This window comes from Myxine glutinosa, chromosome 9 (assembly GCF_964187855.1).
Source record: "Myxine glutinosa chromosome 9, kmMyxGlut1.1, whole genome shotgun sequence".
In the NCBI taxonomy this organism is placed as follows: Eukaryota; Metazoa; Chordata; class Myxini; order Myxiniformes; family Myxinidae; genus Myxine; species Myxine glutinosa.
Window position 1 is genome coordinate 93,785,821 of NC_136269.1, and position 22,765 is coordinate 93,808,585.

The 22,765-nt window shown below is 46.5% G+C and overlaps 1 protein-coding gene across 14 annotated transcripts in view; it reads left to right on the top strand.

Annotated features, from left to right (window-relative positions):
- The window catches only part of LOC137435222 (72 kDa type IV collagenase), an 80,059-nt gene that overhangs the window by 9,465 nt on the left and 47,829 nt on the right, over nucleotides 1-22,765 (top strand). For all 14 annotated transcript variants that reach the window (XR_013624560.1, XR_013624555.1, XR_013624559.1 and 11 more), the window contains exon 5: nucleotides 4,690-4,863. Coding sequence is in view for 9 of the 14 variants with exons in the window: in XM_068128810.2 (XP_067984911.2) it covers nucleotides 4,690-4,863 (174 nt within the window). In the remaining 5 variants the exon portion in view is untranslated. The remainder of the gene's footprint in view (nucleotides 1-4,689; nucleotides 4,864-22,765) is intronic.

A 22,765-nucleotide genomic window follows, 5' to 3' on the forward strand; every position in this document is an offset into this window, starting at 1 on the left:
AACAAGGCTTCAAATATGTCTTGGCTCAAGAATTAGAGGCCACTAATAAAACTGTATCTTTGTTTTAATGAAATACCTTCAGTCAAAGTGACATTTTATTGTCACGCAAATTATATTGTCAACCACGCAAAGCGAAAAGCGGGGTTAAGCAATTGGTGCATCATGTCTGTCTTATCAGTTCGAGATCGTCAGTTTATGATCGAAGAACGATGTATTTAAATTGAATGTTGTATTTTGAACACGAATCAGAACATCAATAGGATGACAAGTTTGTCGTTGTACAGTACTATGGCTCTGAATTCGTCCCAATCACACTGGCGCAGAGGATTGAGATATATATTTTTTACTCTGCCTACTTGTCTGGCAATCAAACAAAATTGAAAATCATTCCAAACAAGAAACTTGCTGTTTTTGAGGACGTTATAAAGGACACAAAAAACGAATGTAACATCTGGTGATGCAATAGACTCTGGGTAAAATGGCGGTTAAACCCAGAATTTATTTATTTATATGCCTTTAAACCTCTTAAAACCTTTATTTGAATTGAATTATATACTTGAATACTGTCGAACACAAATTTCCTTCATAATACTTCCAATAACCTCCAGTTTTGGAGTACTTCGACAAGTTCTATGGGATGGTATCGGTAATAGGAGCAGCAAGCGCAGCACATAGGAAGTGGGCGTGGCATGTGAGAGGGTGCAGTATCGGGGTGAAGAAGAGGCTGCCTATATGGCTATGTACGATGCTGATTTATGGTGATCAATAAAGCCTCCATCTCCTAAATTGTGATTCAACGTCGACTTATTGCAGTGTATTATATAAGGGTGGTGTATAAGTACAAGAATGCTTCAGTAGTGCTAAACTTCTGGATTTTTTTTCACGGTCTTTGAAATCATCATTTTATTAAAGTTTAAGTATGGTATATGCTTGAACACTTGCTGGGGGAGTGGGCGGGGGGGGGGGGGTTATATCCGTGGCATACATAATTTTCATAATTTTTCACATCGGATATCCATGGCGTAGCCTTGAGCAGCTCAAAAGCAAATTAGACAAATACAGGACAACAAGATACAATTTGACATGGAAAATTGGAAAATGTAACAGAAAAAGACGACAGACCTGGTTCGGAAAACTTCGCTTTCATGAGGTGGGAGCAGCGGCTGCATATTTGACCAACATGCGACCAGTTAAGCTCCGAGACCAATTGATCTGGCAAGTTTGAAATGCAGCTTTTGCTTGTTCCGACATATTGGATGTATACGGAAGGTGCACCTCACACGGAATAACTCGTATAGGGCATGGATCCACCTGGACTCTGGCATGGGTTTCCTTATACTAATGGTTAAGGAAACACTCAAGGGAACCTCTTGAAAGTGCCACATGATGAATGCCATTTACTGGTTTTGAGAGGCAGTTGATGTTTTTTGAGATTAAGGAGATTGCTCACCTATTTTCTGGTGAAAGAGACATTGAGCATATGGATGTAGTGTACTGGGATAATTACAAAATGGGTGGAAGAGATAAAGAGATTGCCAATTCATGGATTGTGGCCTTGTGGAAGCTTTGTGTTTTCCTGAATTCACAATGGTTTCTGACATGTTCTTCTTTCATTCATCCGTAAATATTTGTTGTGCCACAGTCAATTAATTTCTCGAGGTCACATGGCCTTTCCTTGCTTCGTAATATCACACGATTCCCTGTCCTAATGCATTTGGAACTTGAATTTGAGGCACTGTATATAGGTCAGTGGTGTACCTCAAAACAGCAATGACAACAAGGCTCGGAATGTCAACCGAAGAGTTAATCTCACATTCCACCTGAGAAGTGCTTTGTGGTTTGAAACCAAAAGAGGCACAAACGTTCACTCCATGATAAAGATGGATACTTACATTGTGACAGACAAGATCACGTACACTGACAAAGATTTAATACTATGACAAAAAACAAAAACAACTAAGCCGCACACTAAATGATCCAAGGAACCAAATGATGAAAACATCCAGGAAGCTCCTGTCATGACACAGATGGCAACATACATACTTGTGGATGTATACTAATGATCTCTGCAAGTATATTCTGATTAAAAGGCATTCGGCTGCAGCTGCCCACATTAAACCAACAAACAATTATGTTGGAGGCAACACCGCATCTCCTCCTCTGATGAGAGGCTTTTTGTCATGTCTCAACTGCAATCTGATTGCACAGTGGTGAAGGTTAGACAATAAGCAGAGGTTGGCAAGACCTTGCTGACAGCGAGTGTGTGGCTTGATTTGTGCGGAAAGGATTGGAGGAGGTCAGGTTACTCAGAGTTGATGTCCTCTTCGGCCTTGAATATTCAAATCATGTCACAACTTTCGAGTATTGTTCTTGCGTATGACAATTTACAGCTCACAGATCGAAGTCGAAGTTGGATGGCCAAGTCACGGCATTGTCTGGTGTTTGGTGGATTGGCCTAAATCCTTCGTCAAATTTCCATAGGGGGCACTCATTCACAATGTGATAAATAGGATCTGGGTGCCAACAGTCACATCCTGGACTGTCTTTGAAATTCCATTTGTGGAGGTGACGTGATGTCCTTCAATCGAGAGTACGGATCCTGTGGAGCACAGACAACTGTGTCCAAGGAAGGTCAAAACCTGGAGACTCTTCTCAGTTCACTCACCCGTTCTCTGTTAGCAATGTTGTTGTCTGTCCAGAGATTCAGCCACTTGTACTTTGTCTTAAACACCACATCACTCAAAACATTTGCAGTTGTCGTGCTGCCTACGTGTACTCGATTGGAAAGGGGGAAGAAAAAAGGGAAAACCTCTCTAATCCCTCACACACACACATTGCCACAATCAACCCACTATAAAAAGGGGGAAGGAGCTATTCTGGAATTATACTATGGAAATAACTAACTGAAGGACCTGTATGTTGTATGCGCTTTCTGGAAGGGGCGTTGACGGCTTCGTAGAACCATCACAATATCATAGGATATGATTGATGATGGGGCCTATTCTTAATTGTAGCATGTTGTTGTACAAGACCCCTTCACTACTCCATCTCCAGGCACTCTATGAAATCATCGCCAGGCACCAAAGGGGGCCCGGCGATGACGCGTGCCGAAAGGGAGAACTCAGTTTTCACGCCGGTTTCTTTCTTGCTGGTTTGTTTGTCCGGGCGATATGTCAGCCAATGTTTGAGCTAGGAAGCTGAAAGTTGGGCACAATAGTGAGCACATGCATTGACAAAAACAGTATTTTTTGTTTCTTGATTAATCAATTAATTACTTTATTATCGATTTATTAAGTACTTATTTATTTTCTTTCTCATCTGGGCAATATCTCAGGCACCTTTTGAGCTAGGAAGCTGATATTTGGACACGACAGTGACCAAGTCATGTGGCTATAAAGAATATATTTTTATTTATTGATTAACCAATTAATCGATTAATTATTTATTGATTAATCAAGTATTTTTTATTTTTTTTGATTAATGACTTATTTAATTAATTTTTAAAAAGTTACATCTTCGGATGATGCACTGGTGGTTGAGGTATGCTATTAATCAATTGATTAAGAAAATATTTTACGATTACTGTTTATTGATTTTAATTATGCAATTAATCAATCAATTATTGTACACCTCTCCCTCCCAATATCGTCTCTACGTGCTGCACGGCAGCATTGCCGCACATTGGAGGATATGTTATTTATGTATTTGGCATGGGAGCAGTGTACTTTGAATGTATCTGTACATGTTTTCTTTCTCGTTTTCTTGTTTGTTTGTCCAGGCGATATCTCGGCCATCTTTTGAGCTAAGAAGCTGAAATTTTGGCACAATAGTGAGCACGAACTTTGGCAAAAACGTTATTTTTCAGTTTTTGATTAATCAATTACCAAATTAATTACTTAATTATTATCGATTTATTAAGTACTCATATTTTCTTTCTCATCTGGGCAATATCTCGGGCACCTTTTGAGTTAGGGAGCTGATATTTGGACACGACAATGACCAAGTGATTTGTAAAGGGTATTTTTGATTTATTGATTAATCGATTAATTGATTGATTGTTAAATTTTTTGACCAATCAATGATTTGATTTTTTTTTTTAAGTTACAGATTTGGATGAAACGGTGGTTATTTAGGTATGCTATTAGCCAATTGATTAATAATTTTATTATTTTATGATTTTTGTTTTCATTATTAATCACTTATTTATTTTCTTTCTCATCTGGACGATATCTCAGGCACCTTTTTAGGTTGGAAGCTGATATTTGGACATGCCAGTGACCAAGTGATTTGGCTATAAATTATATTTTAAATACATTTGTCAATCAATTAATCGATTTATCATTTATTGATTAATCGATTAATCAATTAGTTATTCATTTTTTCGATTAATTAATTATTTAATTACTTTTTTTAAAGTTACACATTCGGATGAAATGGTGGTGGTTTAGGTATGCTTTTAGCCAATTGATTAAGAAATTAATTATTTTACGATAATTATTTATTTATTTTAATTATGCAATTAATCAATCAATTATTGTACACCTCTCCCTCCCACTACCGTCCCTATGTGCTGCACGTTGGATGATGTTATTTATTTATTTGGCATAGGGGCAGTGTACTTTGGATGTATCTGTACTTGTTTGTCATTTTTTTAAGTGCTGCATCCAAAATGTTTATTGGATCTTGCAGTGGTGAAAACTCGATTGGGCAATGCCGAGGGAGACTTCTGCATGTTTCCTTTCACCTTTGAGGGTCAAGAATTCACATCTTGCACAAAGGCAGGCCGTAAAGATGGTCTGCTGTGGTGTGCCACGACAGACAACTACGACCGTGATCGCCTCTATGGCTACTGTCCTCAAGAAGGTAAAATAATTGCCAAGTATATCAAAAGTTAACTTCGTATCATGGTATACGTGGATGTTTGAAAAGTAAATCAAAATATTGATCAGAGTAGTCATCTTCGAAAGCAAATTGACATGTTTTGGAAATCGAATTGCATTTATGTCTCCATTTTTTCCATATATCATCCATACAGGTTGATTGTGTTACCATGTGGATATAGCAAATGAAACACTGTGATTGCGTACTTGTAATCCATGCTGAAATGCCAACAAATTGTTTCGTCAATCGCAACATAAAGTTGCAGTCACAAGATGCAAGTCCGATCAGGCCTTTCGGAAGAAAGGTCCGTAGTCTTCTAGCCAAATGTTACAGTACTCTTCACAAATAACATGACATCTTATAAACCTCTAAATGCCCACTGTGGGCTTAATGTGCAAGAAAGATAGAATCATTGACTGGTGTGAAATCATTCTTACATGAACCATTGACTTAGGACATTCATTTCCTCGTCATTGCTCAGAGTTGTAGTTTTATATCAGTATTTGTTTTTTTTTGTGGCGACTTACCTCGAAAATAAAGAAAAATTATGTTACTTCTCGATCTACCCCCTTGATCTACCCTCTTAAAGTCTTAAGTCTTCAAAAACCCTTACAATCTTCGTGTGTCAGAAGGGTCCAATTGTGCATTGGAAATGCAAACATTTTAATCCTCCTCCTCCCTCCCTTTCCCACCCCTCTTCCTTATCTGCATAATATCCAAACAAGTTCATTTCCCTGATTTCTTTCCCACCTAAACTCAAACAGGCAGCAGCCTTTTCACTCTCTGCAGATCTGGAAAAAAAAATCGCAAGCTGGTCAAATACGTGGAAAATGTCTTTCAATCCTGAGAAATCTCACACTCTCACTATGTCTGTCTGAAAAGACAGTCTGGAAAACTCTCATCAACTTTCTCAACAATCCTCTCAAAGAAGTTCCGTCACTCAAGCTTTTGGGTCTCACTATCTGCCATGATCTTTCCTGGGGAAACCACATTTCAAATCTGGCCTCCAAAGTCAGCCGCCGACTGGGCATCCTCTGTCTTGCGAAGTCTTTCCTTGGCACACCTGAGCTCCTCACCACACACAAAGCTTTCATCCGCAGCTCAATGGAACACTGCTCTCCACTCTGGGCTGGTGCTCCTGCCTCACACCTAGCTCTGCTTCACTCTGCAGAAACCAAGGCTTTTAGAATCATTGGAATCTCCTGCGATGAATCTGATTCTGAGGGCCTTTCTCTCACTCACCGCAGGCAGGTTGGTGGTTTTTCTGTCTTCTACCGACTCCTCTCCGGCCTTGCTCCCCCTGCTCTGTCTGTGCTCTGTCCCCCAAATATTCCTGCAGGACACACAAGGTCTGCCAATAACCGCCAAAGCTGGACCAAACTCTCACCCTCTTTTCAATCCCACTCCTCCCTCCATGCCTTTAAAACAGCTGTTCATCACCATCTCCTCTTCCCCCATCCAACACCATGATATTTTCTACCACCATTAATTCACCTCAATCCCACCTCCTTCAAATTCCGTCTTTCCTGAAATCCGCCGTAGTGTCCATTTTGTTTATCCCATGTACCCCGTTCCAGCCCTCTCCCTTCGACAGATCTCCCGATGTTCCTGTTCTCTCCTGTTGTTTTGCTTCTGTCTCTCTCTCTCTCTCTCCCTCTTGTCTCCCACTCCCTTTATCAATACATTCCATGTGTTAACTCTTATTGGAGCCTCAACTTTGCATGCAAAAAAACCTCTATCCCCTATTTATCCTCTTATGTACCTTTTATCACTTTAGTCCTAACTAGATGCCTTATGTAGATAGCATTTAGGGTTTAAAATTGATGAAATCAATTTATTGTTTGTGTTATTAAGTTTTATTGCTTCATCCTCATCCCTCATCTATTTTATGAAATCAAAATAAAGACCAATTACTGCACTGTAATTACTAAACTGATTTAAACAATCAGATTTAATCATTTAGTTGTTGACAAATAACACTTGCAATATTGTTTTATTGATACGAAGGTCTTTTGCTGGCACGGATTTGAATCGCCATCCCATCGATTAATTTCCTTTCCTTTTTTAACAATGATCAAAAGTTCCTGGAAAATTATGTATGCAAATCATGTTAGACAAGAACATTCAGTCATTATTGTCCAACTAAGATCATATTGGGACATGAAAGCCAAATCAGCAAACTTGTACAAGGGAATTTAAACATGAGGTCATGAGGGCTGTGTTCAGATGGGAATGTTGAATGTGCATAAATAATCCATTTTGGCATTGAGTAATTCATGATTAACAGACTATTATAGATGAGGACAGATTTAGTTTTTTTTGTATGCAAGAAGCAAACCCCTTGATCATTTCCTCCCAGCCGAGTTGTGCAGCCAGCTACAATTTCGGAGGGGTTGTTCATTTGGCACCAGGTATGGAGAAGACATCTTTCCATCTGTACATTATTGTTTCCAAAACTTTTGTTTTATTTTGATGTGAGTACAGTGTTGCCTTAGTGATGAGGACACCAGACTGGCAACCGATAAGTTTCCTGTTCGAATCTGGCTGAAGGCAGCGGTATTATGAATGTGGATTCTCTGCTTGTGGAAACTGACCTCATCTCAGGAGAATTACCATGTCACTATCGTTTATTAATAAAAAAGAAGAGAAACCTCAGCTAGCTGGCTCATTCACAAACTTCAGGAAAGGGGAAACCCTTCTGCTTTGATCTACATAATATATTTCCAGGCTGAATGATTTCTCCTTTATTGCCTCATTAACTGTGGAGAGAAAAGAGGTGGCACAAAGACGGCGTTGCTGGTACCCACATTACCCCCAAGAAGTGTCACTTCTCTGACGGTCACTGGCTGCTATGTTTGCCTGAAGTCAACGATCGTGTGACAACTCTTCCATTGCATGATTTGTGTGACGACTCTTCCATGGGTCTTGCACCCAGTAGAATAAAAAGATAATGATATAGTGCTTCATATAATAATTGTAAAGGACATAATTATACAGAAATAATTTGCACACAGATTTGTTATGGAACTTTCTACCTGTACATTAATTTTAGACATTTTCATCAACTTTTTCAAAACACAATATTCTTGTTTTATATTAACAAAAAAGCAAAGTGGTTGTTCAAATTGAAATAGTATGTATATATATGTATATGTATATATATATGTATATGCATATATATGTATATGTATATATATGTACATATATGTAGATATGTATATATATGTATATATATGTATATGTATATATATATGTATATGTATGTATATATATATGTATATGTATATATATATGTATGTATATATATATGTATATGTATATATATATGTATATGTATATATATATATGTATGTATATGTATATATTATATATGTATATGTATATGTATGTATATGTATGTATATGTATATATGTATATGTATATATATGTATGTATATGTATATATGTACATACTATGTATATGTATATGTATATATATGTATATGTATATATATGTATATGTATATATATGTATATGTATATATATATATATATGTATATGTCTATATATGTATATGTATATATATATATATGTATATATATATGTATATGTATGTATATATATATATGTATATGTATATATATATATATATATATATGTATATGTATATATATATGTATATGTATGTATGTATATGTATGTATATATATGTATATGTATATATATATGTATATGTATGTATATGTATGTATATATATGTATATGTATGTATATATACATGTATATGTATGTATATATAATTATATACATGTATGTATATGTATGTATATATGTATATGTATATATATGTATGTATATGTATATATGTACATACTATGTATATGTATATGTATATATATGTATATATATATATATATATATATATATATATGTGGCAGACCTAAAGCCACAATTGGTATTCCCAGAGGAGATCTGTGTGACAAGGTTGCGGCCTGACATTGTCATTTGGTCAGGTGCAACAAGACAGGTCATCGTAGGGGAATTGTTGGTACCTTGGGAAGAGAACATGGATGGGGGAGGTGCACGAGAGGAAGAGAGGAAAGTACAGTGAGCTGGAGGCAAAGTGCCGGGAGAAGGGTTGGCGAGTTTCGTGTCAGCCATTTGAGGTGGGGTGTAGAGGGTATATTGGCAATTCCTTTTCTGCATTTCTTGCTAGGCTGGGAGTGTGTGGGACAGAAAGAAGGAGGATGTGTGACAAGGTGGCCCAGGTTGCCCTGAAAGGCTCATTTTGGATATGGAGGAAGTTTATGGAGGCACGTCGAACGGTGTAGGTTGGTTGTGGTTTTTTTTTGTTGTTTTTTTTGTTACCATTATTATTTCTTATTTTGTGTATATGAGTGAGTGGGTGAGGGTGTGTGTTTTTGCATGAATGAATTTTTGCATGAGTGTGTTTTTGTGTGTTCAGTGGTGTATGATGTATGTTACGATGTATGATGTATGCTACGTATGTTACGGAAACGGAGAGGGCTTCCCTCGTTGCCCTGCGGAGATCAACCCGCCGTTCCTTCTACTAACCACTCTCCGTTCCTGGTCGTCCCAACGCTCTCTCCCGCCCGCAGCGCCGCCAGGGTATTCGGGCCAGAAAGTCGGAATGGGCCTTCCCGGGACCTGAGTGCAACGCTCGGTCGTGAGACAGGGAAGAGACGGCCGTTCGAGCTACGGTTTTAGGTTACCGAGCCGGTTTAGTAACCCGTAGTTCGAACCATTAACAAGCTACACCCGATTATAACGTTGGCCAAATCACGCTATGCTAAATCAATGATAGAAAAGACACGACGACTGGGAAAGATGAAACGACGCAAGGGGGTACAGTTCTCAAGACCTCTGGAGGAGGGTGTAATTACAGTGGTGGAGAAAAGGGGTAGATTACAAGGTAGAGTGAGGTAAAGAACACAGAAGAGATGGGCACTTAAATACAGGCTTATTTATGCCCAGACAGACCACGGACAAACGGACAAGGCAGACTCACACAGGGGTTGATGGCAGGAATGGACAGGTAGATCGATGGCACAAGGTGCACCTTGGCTCGGGGACAGGATAAAGCACAGTCCAAAGATGCAGGGAGGTCTCACTGAACGGCAGAGGTCTCACCGCGCTCAGAGGGTATGTCTTTCTTGCTTCAAGCTCAGCGAGCATCTGACGTCACCTCTCTCTCTACTGCGCATGCTCAACGGGGAGTGACACGCCCTCGGCTGGTTGGTTCCGCCCCAACTGGGGCCGGTCCGCCGCTTCCATTGGGTGCGGGGGTTACCGGGCTCCGCCCTTGACGAGGAGCCGACAGGGAGCCATGTTCTGCCCCTGTTTGGTAACCCCTTTGAGCACATGTCCGATGGCGGCTCGTTGGGCAGGCCTGGTGTCCTTCCACCACTCCTACCAACCAAGCCGGAGTGAGGACGCGCACTCCATGCGCTCATTGTTGTTGTTGTTGTTGTTGTTGTTGTTGTTGTTGCTGCTGAAGAGAACTGTGAGGAAGAGCTGCGGGGAGGTATTGGGAGGTCCTAAACTTCCTAACGGTGCCATACAATCACATTCTGGTGCAACGAAGGGTCAGAATTAATGGAAACGAATCCTTAACTGACATAGACTAAGAATAACTAGCAAGATGTCCTATAGTTGTCTACATGAGATGCGGTGGACCTGGATGCGACATTTAATGGGGGAAATAGGGGGAGGTCGGGTCTACAGAGTGTTGTTTACAGAAAATGGGACTAGGGAATGAGGGATTGGGGAGATTTGGGAAGTATTGAGGAAATAGGGGAATATTTACAAGCGGATATGGATGGATGCAAATATTATCCGCAACACTACACCCTTCTCGACCTCGGGGCGTCCCAACCCGATAAATTTTTACCTACTTTAGTGTGGCACTCAGATGTAGTTCCCTCTACTATTAACTCAACCCTGAGTGCGACAGTTTTACAGATGTTCACAAATGAGTAAATATGTCCCCCCTGCGACGTTGCACCCTTCTCCTAACAGAAACACACCCACAGGATAACCGAATCGCGGAAAGCATCCTCAAACTAAACATACAGCCGGTAGGGGGCATCATTTATACAAGACTACACTGATATTTACACTACGATCCAGGACCTGTTCTTTGAGGAACACATGCAGATGTTATGCATAGGGAGAGCACGCATGCCAGCATCGATACACCAACCCACGAGTGCCCTGTGGCCCTACGGCCTTTAATAATGTGCAGAGCACCCCTTCCAAGCACCAAAAGCACCACCCCATTATGCACAGTCAGCACCATCCGGTGCACCAATAAAGTGTTCAATAAAAATGCACAATCAAGTGTCCATGGTCACCGGTGGTGTCGCAGCCGGCCGATGTTCTGCCGCTGGTCTTGTCTTCATGGAGTGCACTTGGCCTTCTGGCTTCTGGCCTATTTAGAAATAAAGAAAGGCACCAACCGCGTCCATTTCTTAATTGTGGCCGTCAGGGGGGCCAACTAAAAGTGGTTCACCTGTATGGCATAGGTGCCACGTTGACCCAGAGGTCCATCAACGGGTGGTGCTTGACCGCAAAAGAACTGCGGTCCATTGTGGGCGTCCACAAAAATTGCGGTCCATATGGTGTACCGATCCAGGCAGCAAGCAGCGGAAGTACAGGCCCACAACTGCGGAGCCAGCGCCTCTCTCTCCTCTCTCTCCACCAAAGCCAGATCCTCGGAGGTGGGAGACAAAAGAAGACAGGTGAGTAAGGTGGTAAGGGCGCAAAAGTGCACGCAATATAAGATAATGCACACTGGGGGCACGTGGGAACCAGGTGAGACAGGAACGTTCCTACCGTACGCCCCCCCCCCCCCCACCAGGTAACCTACATTGCCCCTCCCTTAGCCCTTACTGTATCCACAAAACCCAACACTACACATAAACATCTACTTTACACATCAACAAACGTCCCTACTGTCTTCCCCGTTCCTCCCATAAACCAAATTCGTCTTCTCTCCCTCCTAACCAATCAAATTTGCCATTTCCAACTCTCATCAAAATTTGCCATCTCCAACTCAACATCAAAATTTGCCATCTCCAACTCAACATCAAAATTTGCCATCACCAATTCATCATCAGTCCCTCCTAAGGAGGGAGAGATGGAATCACCCCAATGTCTCATCCACGTCGTGATGCGTCTCACAAATCCAAACAGCAATTCTCATTTCCTGCAACACAAAACAAAGAAAACACAGGTGTGGAGTCATCATCATCACCTCAGGTAAGTGGCTGCGTATGGTGCGACAGGTTCATCAATCCTAACTATTTCCTAAATGACTTTAACAACTTTACATTACCCAGGGTCTTTCTCCTGCCAAACCATTGGCCCTCATTACTCTATGTGGTTCGAAGAACCAAAATCCCATTGACCATCTGTGGTGCACACCATCAATTTGGGTCTCATTCCCCGATTCAACACTCGGTGCTCCCGCACAATTTTGGTGGCTGGGTCGTGTGACGCTCCCAGCAGGTCCGCCCACCTGCACACCTCCACCACTGTTGTTGCCTACCGAGCTCACCTGCTCCTCACCCTAACCTAACTAACTGGGGAAGGCCCTCTCGCACTTTCACCCCCTCGGTGCCCTCTCTGGCACGGGCTGCCCGATCCACACCCGGGATCCTCAGGCACCCACTGACACTAACGGCTCCCAGAGCCCACCTGCGGCCTCACCTGGCCGACATCTAACAGTGGCGGAGTGCCCAACCATTCACACTCATACTAACAGGCCACACGACCAGCCAATTTCACCACACCAATGCACCCATCCACAATACCATTCTGCAACCGCACCACAAATGCCAATATCCAACCACAATTTACCTATACCTTCTAACTACTCTTTAAACTACCCTCCCCGGGTACTCGTGAAAGGGGTCCACTCTTCCCCCATCCACACCTTCGCACCATGCACACCACTCCGTACCACTTACTCCAACTCTCTCCACACCACTCATTCTCTGCTCCATATATTCCACACACCTGTACTTGCACACCTGTGCTCTCATATTTTGGTGCCGCCTGCACCCTTCTCTCCCCCAAGCGCATTCGCGCTGATCCACAACACTCACTACTCACCATGACACTCATCCGCAATGCTCTCTCATTCATCACTTGTACACTCACACACACCTCGGAGCATTGCCTCACCAATGCCTCATTTGAAGCTGTTCACCAGCACTTCCATTCACACTGCATCATCTGCTCTGTCTACTCCCTTCTAAAACTCACGCTCCTCCGTCTTCCCTTACACTCAGCGCTCCCACGTCATTATCAAACACTAAGCTACTATGTCCCCACTACAGGTACCAAGTCTCCTACTTAAATCTTGTCACCTATAGTCACCTCTAGTCCCTATCAATATAACCAAGCCCTCCCTGGCTCGGTTGTCATAGCCACCCCATAAACTATAGCGCATTTGCCCCCATCATGGGAAGGGTGGCAGGGATGCCACCCTTACCCACCGGGCCCATTGCTCATCAATCCCCCAGTCCTCTGGCACTAATAAGCCCCCCTTATTCAGAGGTACTGGGTCCCGCCTCGGCATCTAAAGCCGAGGCAATCCACGGGGGCGCCTGCTCGCCGGTGTAAGGCCTTATCCGGTCGGCGTGGACGATCCGAGGGAGGGCTCGTGGCCCCATTTTGATTTTTACTACCACGTCACAGACTTGCGACAGGACGACCCCTGGGCCTTGCCAGGGAGAGGTGAGTTTTGGGCACCTACCCTTCCTCCTCCGGGGATTGAAGAACCAAATCTTCATCCCCGGAGTGTACTGACTCCCCTGGCTCCGGTGGTCGTACCTGCGCTTCATCTTTTCCCCCGCCAGATGGAGTTGGCGGCGGGCGAAGGCATGGACTAGCTCCATGCCTTCCTCTAGGTGACGTGCGTACCCCTCCCTCGGCGGGTTAACCACTGTGTCTGGCACGGGACCGCATAGCAAGTCGGCGGGAGCCCGTAACTCCCGCCCATACATAAGCAACGCTGGACTGCATGCGGTGGCCCCGTGCTGGCTGGTTCGGTAGGCCATGAGCAAATAAGGGAGATGTTCGTCCCAGTCATACTGACGGGTGGCGGTGAACAGTGCCAGTTGTTGGATTAAAGTTCGGTTGAATCTTTCCACCATCCCCTCAGATTGAGGTCTTAAGGGCGTTGTTCTTGTTTTCCGAATTGACAGGAGACTGCACACATCTTTAACAATTTGCTCTCAAAATTTCGTCCCTGGTCGGTGTGCAACTCCTGCGGAATCCCATGCCGGCATACAAATCCTTCCACGAAGGCCTGCGCTACCACCCCTGCTTCTTGGTTGGGGAGGGCGTAGGCCTCCGGCCACTTGGTGAAGTAGTCCATCACAACGAGGATGTACTTATTACCTAGGCGGGTGCGGGGTAGTGGGCCTAGGATATCCATGGCCACCCGCTCTAGGGGGGCCCCCACCTGGTGTAATTGAAGGGGGTCCCTCATCCTCCGTGCTGGTCCCTTTTTGGCAGTACAGGCGTCGCATCTCCGACACCAGTCCTGTATGTCGCGCCCCATATTCACCCAATAAAACCTCCGGCGTACCTGCGATGTCGTCTTTGTCCTGCCCAAATGGCCGCCGGGGCGGGTACCATGCACCTGTTGCAATATATCGGTCTTAAATTTATTTGGGACTACCACCAGCCAGGAAGTTTTATCAGAGGGAACCTCCACCCACTTGCGATACAAGATGTTATCCTTCAATTCCAGGGTTTTCCACTGAGCCCAATATGCCTTGGTCTGTGCCCCGAGGGGGGTGACCTCTTCCCCATTAGGTCTTTGCCCCAATCTCACCCATTCGTGCACCGGTCCCAGTACGGGGTCCTCCCGCTGGGCCGCGCTCCAAGCCAAAGTTCCGAATTCCTCATCTGCGGTTAGTGGCAAAATTGGCCCTCTCACCCGGGTTGCACGGACAACGAGGATCGGGTCCGAATCGCCCAATTGTTCCCTCTCCTCGTGTCTTGCACAAAATTTGCAGTTTTCCCCCAGACAAGGACGCCGAGAGAGTGCGTCCGCATTACCATGGGCCTTCCCGGCCCTATGGGCCACATCAAAATCGTACTGCTGCAACTTTTCCAACCACCTTGCAATTTGGCCCTCCGGTTCCTTGAACCGAAGGAGCCATTGCAAGGAGGAATGGTCAGTTCTAACCAAAAATTTCCGCCCATACAAGTACGGGTGGAAATAGTTCATGGCAGCCAGCATAGCCAATAAGTCTTTGCGAGTGACACAATAATTTCGCTCGGGCCTACTCAAGGCCCAGCTATAATAACCAATCACTCTCTCCACGCCCTCCTGTGTCTGTGACAAAACTGCACCCAATCCTTCCTGGCTTGCATCCGTGTCCAGGGTAAATGTCCCGTCACTAGTGGGGTAAGCTAGAAGGGGTGCGGATGTCAAACACCCCCCTTCAAATGTAGGAAGGCCTCCTGGCACTCCCTTGTCCAATTAAATCTCGTCCCCTTCTCCGTAAGGCGGTGAAGGGGCCGAGCCAACTCCGCAAATTTCGCCACGAAGCGCCGGTAGTAGGAGCAGAGTCCCAAAAACCCCCGCACCTCCTTCAAGGTACGTGGTGTGGGCCACTCCTCTACCGTTGCAATTTTACCTGGGTCTGTTCTTACCCCCTCGCGACCGATGACGTGGCCTAAATAGGCCACCTCCTTGGCAAACAAGGTGCACTTACTGGGGCTCAGTTTCAACCCTGCCTGTCTGAGGCACCTAAACACTTGGTCCAAATTAGCTACTGCCTGGGGGAACGTTTTGGCATGTACTAGGACGTCATCCAGGTACACCAGGCATGATTGCCATGGCATGCCGCCTAGCACATATTCCATCAATCTCTCAAAGGTGGCGGGGGCGTTACACAAACCGAACGGCATCACAGTGAACTGATACAGTCCCTTACCTGTGGAAAATGCCATTTTCTCCTTCCCTGCCCTATCCATCTCCACCTGCCAATACCCACTCTTGAGGTCCAAAGTTGAGAACCAATTTGAGCCCGCAACGGCATCGAGGGTGTCATCAATCCTTGGCAGGGGATATGAGTCCTTGAGTGTCACGTTGTTTAGCTGGCGATAGTCCACGCAGAACCGCGTGGTCCCATCTTTCTTTTTGACCAGCACAACAGGTGACATCCAAGGACTTCCCGAGGGCTCGATCACGCCTGCGTCGAGCATCGTTTCAACCTGCTCGTCAGCTTCCGCCCTCTTGCTCCAAGGGAGCCGTCGGGCGGCCTGACGAATAGGCCGGGCCTCACCGGTGTGGATCTGATGTTTCACCAGGCCCGTACGTCCAATATCCTCAGCGAACAAGGAGAAGAGGTCCAAATGGGACCCAACCAGTTTGTGTAAGGCCTCCCTCTCGGTACCTCCCAACTCTACACTACTCCGATTTACCATCTCGCAAATGGGATCGGGCCAATTCCTACTTCTTATTGAAGGCTCCCCCTGGGGCCGGCTCGGCTGGACGTTCTCGCCCCTCACTGTCGCGACTTCCTCAACTGGGGTGCAGCCAGCTACCCTCGTGCCCCTTACTATAGTGCGTGGTTCTTTACTTATATTTATTACTCGGACGGCCACTACCGGTCTGTCCGTTTTTACAAGGGTGCGGCCCACGATTAAACCCGGTATGGACTGCGCTGCCACCGGTTCGACCAGGCCGCAGGATTCCTGCCATGTTAGGCGAGCTGCCCATCGGGCCGGCACTATCGCCTTGGCCCTTGGAGGAATGGTCACGGCCTCGGAAGCCTCCAGCTCCGCTCTCTCGGCCGTGCTCACTCCCCCTAACGGCAGCTCTTCTACTCCCACTTGCAGGATCCCCCGGCACAAGTCGATTTTACAATCGCTGGCAGTCAACAAATCCAACCCTATTAAACATGGGTCGCACACCTCCGCCACCCAAACATCTATCTCCCTCCTTACCGACCCTAACTTGAGGGTCACAGAACCATGCCCTATGATCGGGGCCGTTACCCCGGTAGCAAGTTGCAAACTATAATTTTGCAGGCGCTGGATCTTATCCCAGCCACCTGCGCTCAAATCAAGGACCACAGGGCTGATGATCGTGGCGCTAGCTCCTGTGTCCACTACGGCGTCTACCCCCACACCAGCAATTTTGCATCTGATTGTCAGGCTACTGGTTCCAATTTGGCCACAATAAATGACCTGTCGCGTCAATGAGGGCTCTCCTCCATCCTCTTCTGCGGAACACGGCCCTACGTGCCCGACACCTTCTAGTTTCCCGGGGTCTGGCAGGGGGGTGTCTGGGGTCGGCTAACCCGCTCCCCCCTGGGCGGAGTTGAGGACCTCAACCGCCGGGGATCATCCCGGCGCGTGGCTCGACAGTGCCGCGCCAGGTGACCCAGACGGTTGCAAGTATAGCACCTCACCTGATAAGGTGCTTGTCTCCGGAATTCCAAATTTTCCCCCCTGAAGGTCCGAATTGGATTACCCGCTCGTGGTCCACCGCGGGCCACCTCCGGGGCCGCCTGCCATGGTCCAGGTCCCGCCAGGCGCTGGTCCACCAGCCTCCGGACCATGCCCGCCAGGTCAGGACTCACGTCGGGGGTGGGCCCCCTAGGGGGTCCTCCCTCCATCGGGGGTCCCACCTGGCGGGCCGCCACTGCGTGGCGCTCGCTCCCCCGGGCCAGGGGCCTCGCTGCTTCCCAACGGGCTGCAGCGTCAGCCGCCTGGCTCAGAGTCTGCGGGCGCCACATGGCGAGCTGTTGCCGGAGCTCAATATCCGGGAGGGCCTCGATAAAATGGTCCAGCACCAGGCTTTCCCGGGAATCCGCTGCCATGTTAGCATGTGCGATCCCCACTGCGCGGCGAATGTCGTGGGCAAGTTCCCCGATGGCTTCCTGGGGCTTGCGTTTTCGCAGCGCGAGCTGAGCTTTAACAAGTTCGCTCTGCTGTTCAATGCCGAATCGATTAATTAGGGCGTCGCGGAGGGCTGGCAGGGTGAGAGCACCCGGTGGTAATGCCGTCAGCACCTCCGCCGCCGCGCCGCGCAATGCGGCCACCAGGTGTACTCCACCTTCGTCCTCACCCCAACCGTTGCCCTTACACACACAGTCAAACTGCGCCAGGTACGCTTGTAGATCACTCTTGCCGTCATACGGCGCGAGTGGGACCTTGTGGGACCACCTCGTATGTGAGTCGTTGCCTGCCTGCCGGACCCCGTGCTTTACCCCTTGCGGGGTCAGCGCGGGGCCGAACCGGCCGGGCCCCCACAGTACATTACCCCCAAGGGGCTCCCGTGCCTCCCCTGTCCCTCTAAAAACTACCCCTGTTGGTGTCGATGCATGGGTCACGCTTCCGCAACCCGCTACCCATTCCATACTACCACAACCTTGCTCACTCACACCTCGCACCTCTCCCATCACCGGACCCTCTCGCTCGCACCCTCATTCCATACACTCCGGACCAGCCATACACCTCACTCTTGGCCTCTCACGAACATCCGGGTCCATCTCGACCCCTAAGCTTATTAAATCACCTGGCGCATCATACGCACGACCATATTGGTCACCACTTACACCGGGTCCTCTTTCTCTTCGCTTCTCCTCCATCACCTGCGAATCCCTCATCCGGTTAATGAGCACATCATCACGATCCGAACACAGACTTTGGACCAATTCTTTTACTTCCTCTTTTATCTCTTTCTTATCCCCTCTCAGTCGCTTCTTAATTTCGCTCACCCCTTCTTCCACTTCTTCTAATTTCTGCTTCACCTCCTTCATCTCCTCGTGCGCCCCCTTAAGTTCTTCCTCTAACTCCACCTTATTTTTTTATATGTGCTCCCGCACCTCCCGCTCTTTAACCTCCATCACCTCTACCACCTCGTTCATTTTCCTCGTCAGGTCCTCATGTAGCGTCTGACACTCTTTTTTAATTACCCCTACGTCCTTTTTCATCTCCTTCTGTGTTGATTTTAAACCCTCTATTACCGCTGTGTTCTTCTTTACCTGGTCCCTCAACTCCTTTTGTCCCACTGTCAGCTGTTCTACTCCCAGCGTCAACTCCTCTATACCACCTTGCAATTTTACAGTCCCCTTTCTCACCTCCTTCTCCATGCGCTCCTCACAGTGCCTCACCTCCTCGCGCACTCCTCTGCCCTCCTCACTCACACCTCTTCTGATCTCCCCTCCCATCACTTGCATCTCCTGCCCAGATGCCACCCTCATCTGCTCCATTTCCTCCCTGTGAGCATCCAATTTAGTTTCTATCCCCATTCTGACCCCCTCTATCTGCTGCCCCATTTGTTAACTTCCCTTTCCGCTTGGTCCCTCATGTCCCTCAATTTGCCTTCCATACTGTTTTCTAACCCCTCTAACCCCTGTTTCATCCCTTCCATTTGATTCTCTTGAGCGGCCATTCTGTTTTCTACCCCCGTTAACCCCTCCTGTATTTCCCCTAATCTATTGTCTAACCCCTCAAATTTGTTGTCTAGTCCCTCAAATTTGTTTCCTAATCCCTCTATTCTACTCCCTAACCCTCCGATCTGGGCCCCCATGTCCTCCCTCAATTTCTCGCTATTGGACCCCATCCTTTGTTCTAACCGTTGGCTATTGGCCCCCATGTCATTCCTTAAACCCCCGATCTGGTTTCCCATGTCATCCCTTAATTGCTTGCCCATTCTTTGTTCCAATTGTTCGCTATTCTGGGCCAACAGGGCCCCTATTTGCGCCATGAGGACTTGCATGTCCATCGGCGGCACGGGTACCGCTACCGCAATCCCCTGCGCGGCGCCGACCTGTTGTTCGCGCTCCTCTTCCCCATGCCTCGCGCCGCCATTTTGTGAACCTGCCGCCCTCACTGCTTCGCTCTCCTCATGTCCCTCAATTTGGTCCTGGATCGACCCTGCCTCACTCTCCTCTATCGGAACCCAGCCGTCTTGATCTCCCATAGCGTGACTTTCAAATTTTATTATTATTATTATTATTATTTTTTTCAACTAAATATCGGGTGCCCATTTTGACCAAATTTTCCACAAAAAGCACAAAATTTTTAGTGCGGGACTCGAAATCCCACTCCCGACACCAATTGTTACGGAAACGGAGAGGGCTTCCTTCGTTGCCCTGCGGAGATCAACCCGCCGTTCCTTCTACTAACCACTTTCCGTTCCTGGTCGTCCCAACGCTCTCTCCCGCCCGCAGCGCCGCCAGGGTATTCGGGCCAGAAAGTCGGAATGGGCCTTCCCGGGACCTGAGTGCAACGCTCGGACATGAGACAGGGAAGAGACGGCCGTTCGAGCTACGGTTTTAGGTTACCGAGCAGGTTTAGTAACCCGTAGTTCGAACCATTAACAAGCTACACCCGATTATAACGTTGGCCAAATCGCGCTATGCTAAATCAATGATAGAAAAGACACGACGACTGGGAAAGATGAAACGACGCAAGGGGGTACAGTTCTCAAGACCTCCGGAGGAGGGTGTAATTACAGTGGTGGAGAAAAGGGGTAGATTACAAAGTAGAGTGAGGTAAAGAACACAGAAGAGATGGGCACTTAAATACAGGCTTATTTATGCCCAGACAGACCACGGACAAACGGACAAGGCAGACTCACACAGGGGTTGATGGCAGGAATGGACAGGTAGATCGATGGCACAAGGTGCACCTAGGCTCGGGGACAGGATAAAGCACAGTCCAAAGATGCAGGGAGGTCTCACTGAACGGCAGAGGTGTCACCGCGCTCGGAGGGTACGTCTTTCTTGCTTCCAGCTCAGCGCGCATCTGACGTCACCTCTCTCTCTACTGCACATGCTCAACGGGGAGTGACACGCCCTCGGCTGGTTGGTTCCGCCCCAACTGGGGCCGGTCCGCCACTTCCATTGGGTGCGGGGGTTACCGGGCTCCGCCCTTGACAAGGAGCCGACAGGGAGCCATGTTCTGCCCCTGTTTGGTAACCCCGTCGAGCACATGTCTGATGGCGGCTCGTTGGGAAGGCCTGGTGTCCTTCCACCACTCCTACCAACCAAGCCGGAGTGAGGACGCGCACTCCCTGCGCTCGTTGTTGTTGTTGTTGTTGTTGTTGTTGCTGCTAAAGAGAACTGTGAGGAAGAGCTGCGGGGAGGTATTGGGAGGTCCTAAACTTCCTAACGGTGCCATACAATCACATTCTGGTGCAACAAAGGGTCAGAATTAATGGAAACGAATCCTTAACTGACATAGACGAAGAATAACTAGCAAAATGTCCTATAGTTGTCGACATGAGATGCGGTGGACCTGGATGCGACATTTAATGGGGGAAATAGGGGGAGGTCGGGTCTACAGAGTGTTGTTTACAGAAAATGGGACTAGGGAATGGGGGATTGGGGAGAGTTGGGAAGTATTGAGGAAATAGGGGAATATTTACAAGCGGATATGGATGGATGCAAATCCCATATCCGCAACAATATGTATATGTATATATATGTATATGTATATATATATATATATATATATATATGTATATGTATATATGTATATGTCTGTATATGTATATATATGTATATGTATATGTCGGTCGAAGACCTCAAGGGAAGGAAGAAGAAGAACGATCAGAGCAACAATGTTTAATGAAATCGATTACAAACACACAGTGTGGAGCAAGGCTCAAAAATGCACCGCCTGACATGCAGCGGGCAATTTCTCGAGACACTCGCTGCAAAATAAGCAAAAAGGCATTTCATATATAGCAAAATACTAGACAAGAATCTGCGCTAAAGACAAAGCAAAACTGGGCCGTAAAGACCCACCTACCATTGTCCCTTCCTACAGAAGGCCAAACTTAGACAAAAAAGATGTAAGCATAGGATAGGGTGACCCTTTTTGGCCCTTTATCTAAACACATCAGACCCGAGCGCAGGCCGAAGGAAATATTCTCATAATACCTTCAATGGTTTTCTTGACACTAGGCAAAATAGTAGATTTAATGATTGAATACACATGCTGAATACACAACAATCAAAGGATATGTAATGTCTATATTTCTTTCCAATGTTGGTTACGTCCTTGATTTAGGAGACATACTGGAAACTACAAAGATATATAATTAATTATTCCCTTTGTGAAGAAGGCGTTTGGCAACATGTTTTCCCTGTACGTGGGCGGTGAGCATATTATCTACTGTCTGGCACATACATTCAAGGACTTGTTTACTGGGCTAAGGATCCACCCTGCACCTCGAGCCTCGAAACCACGTTTTGTCCACCTGCCTCTGCCTGCAGCTGAGTTCAAATCAGTTTTCAGAAGCACGATATATAATTTCAGATGTTATGATCAATTGAGTCATGGGGTTTAAACCCTAATGGCTAATAGTTCCTCCCTTTGTCTTTACATGACAACTCCTTGGAAAGACACCGTATACCCCAGTGGTCAGCATTCCAATTAGTCACATGCCAGGTGCGACACAGCGTCACGCATGCTCAAGGAAAGATACCGGCCCTAACTGGCCGTCTAACATTCAACGCATAAATTGTTAGCCATAATTCGCGACGACGACGCCTGGTTAGGAGATTGCTGCCGCCCGGCCAGATCCCGAATCCACCCTCGGCACGGCGTAGGTGCGACCCAGTTGCCAGCCAGATTTGGGGCCCTCCTTATGCAGGTGTGGTCCTCGCGAATCAGGGCAAACAATCGACGTCCAATGCCATCAAGCCTTGTACATGTGATTGCTCTGTGGAAGAAAAGGAGGCACATTCGTCATCACCAATATCCATCTCCTCATAATCACAAATCTCCATCTCCACATAGTCTGTATCAACGTCAGTATTCAAAGTGTTGGGTGTCTTAAGCTGAGACGATCCCAAAGTGGTTGTTACGGGTGGTGTAAGTGGTGGTGAAGGTGG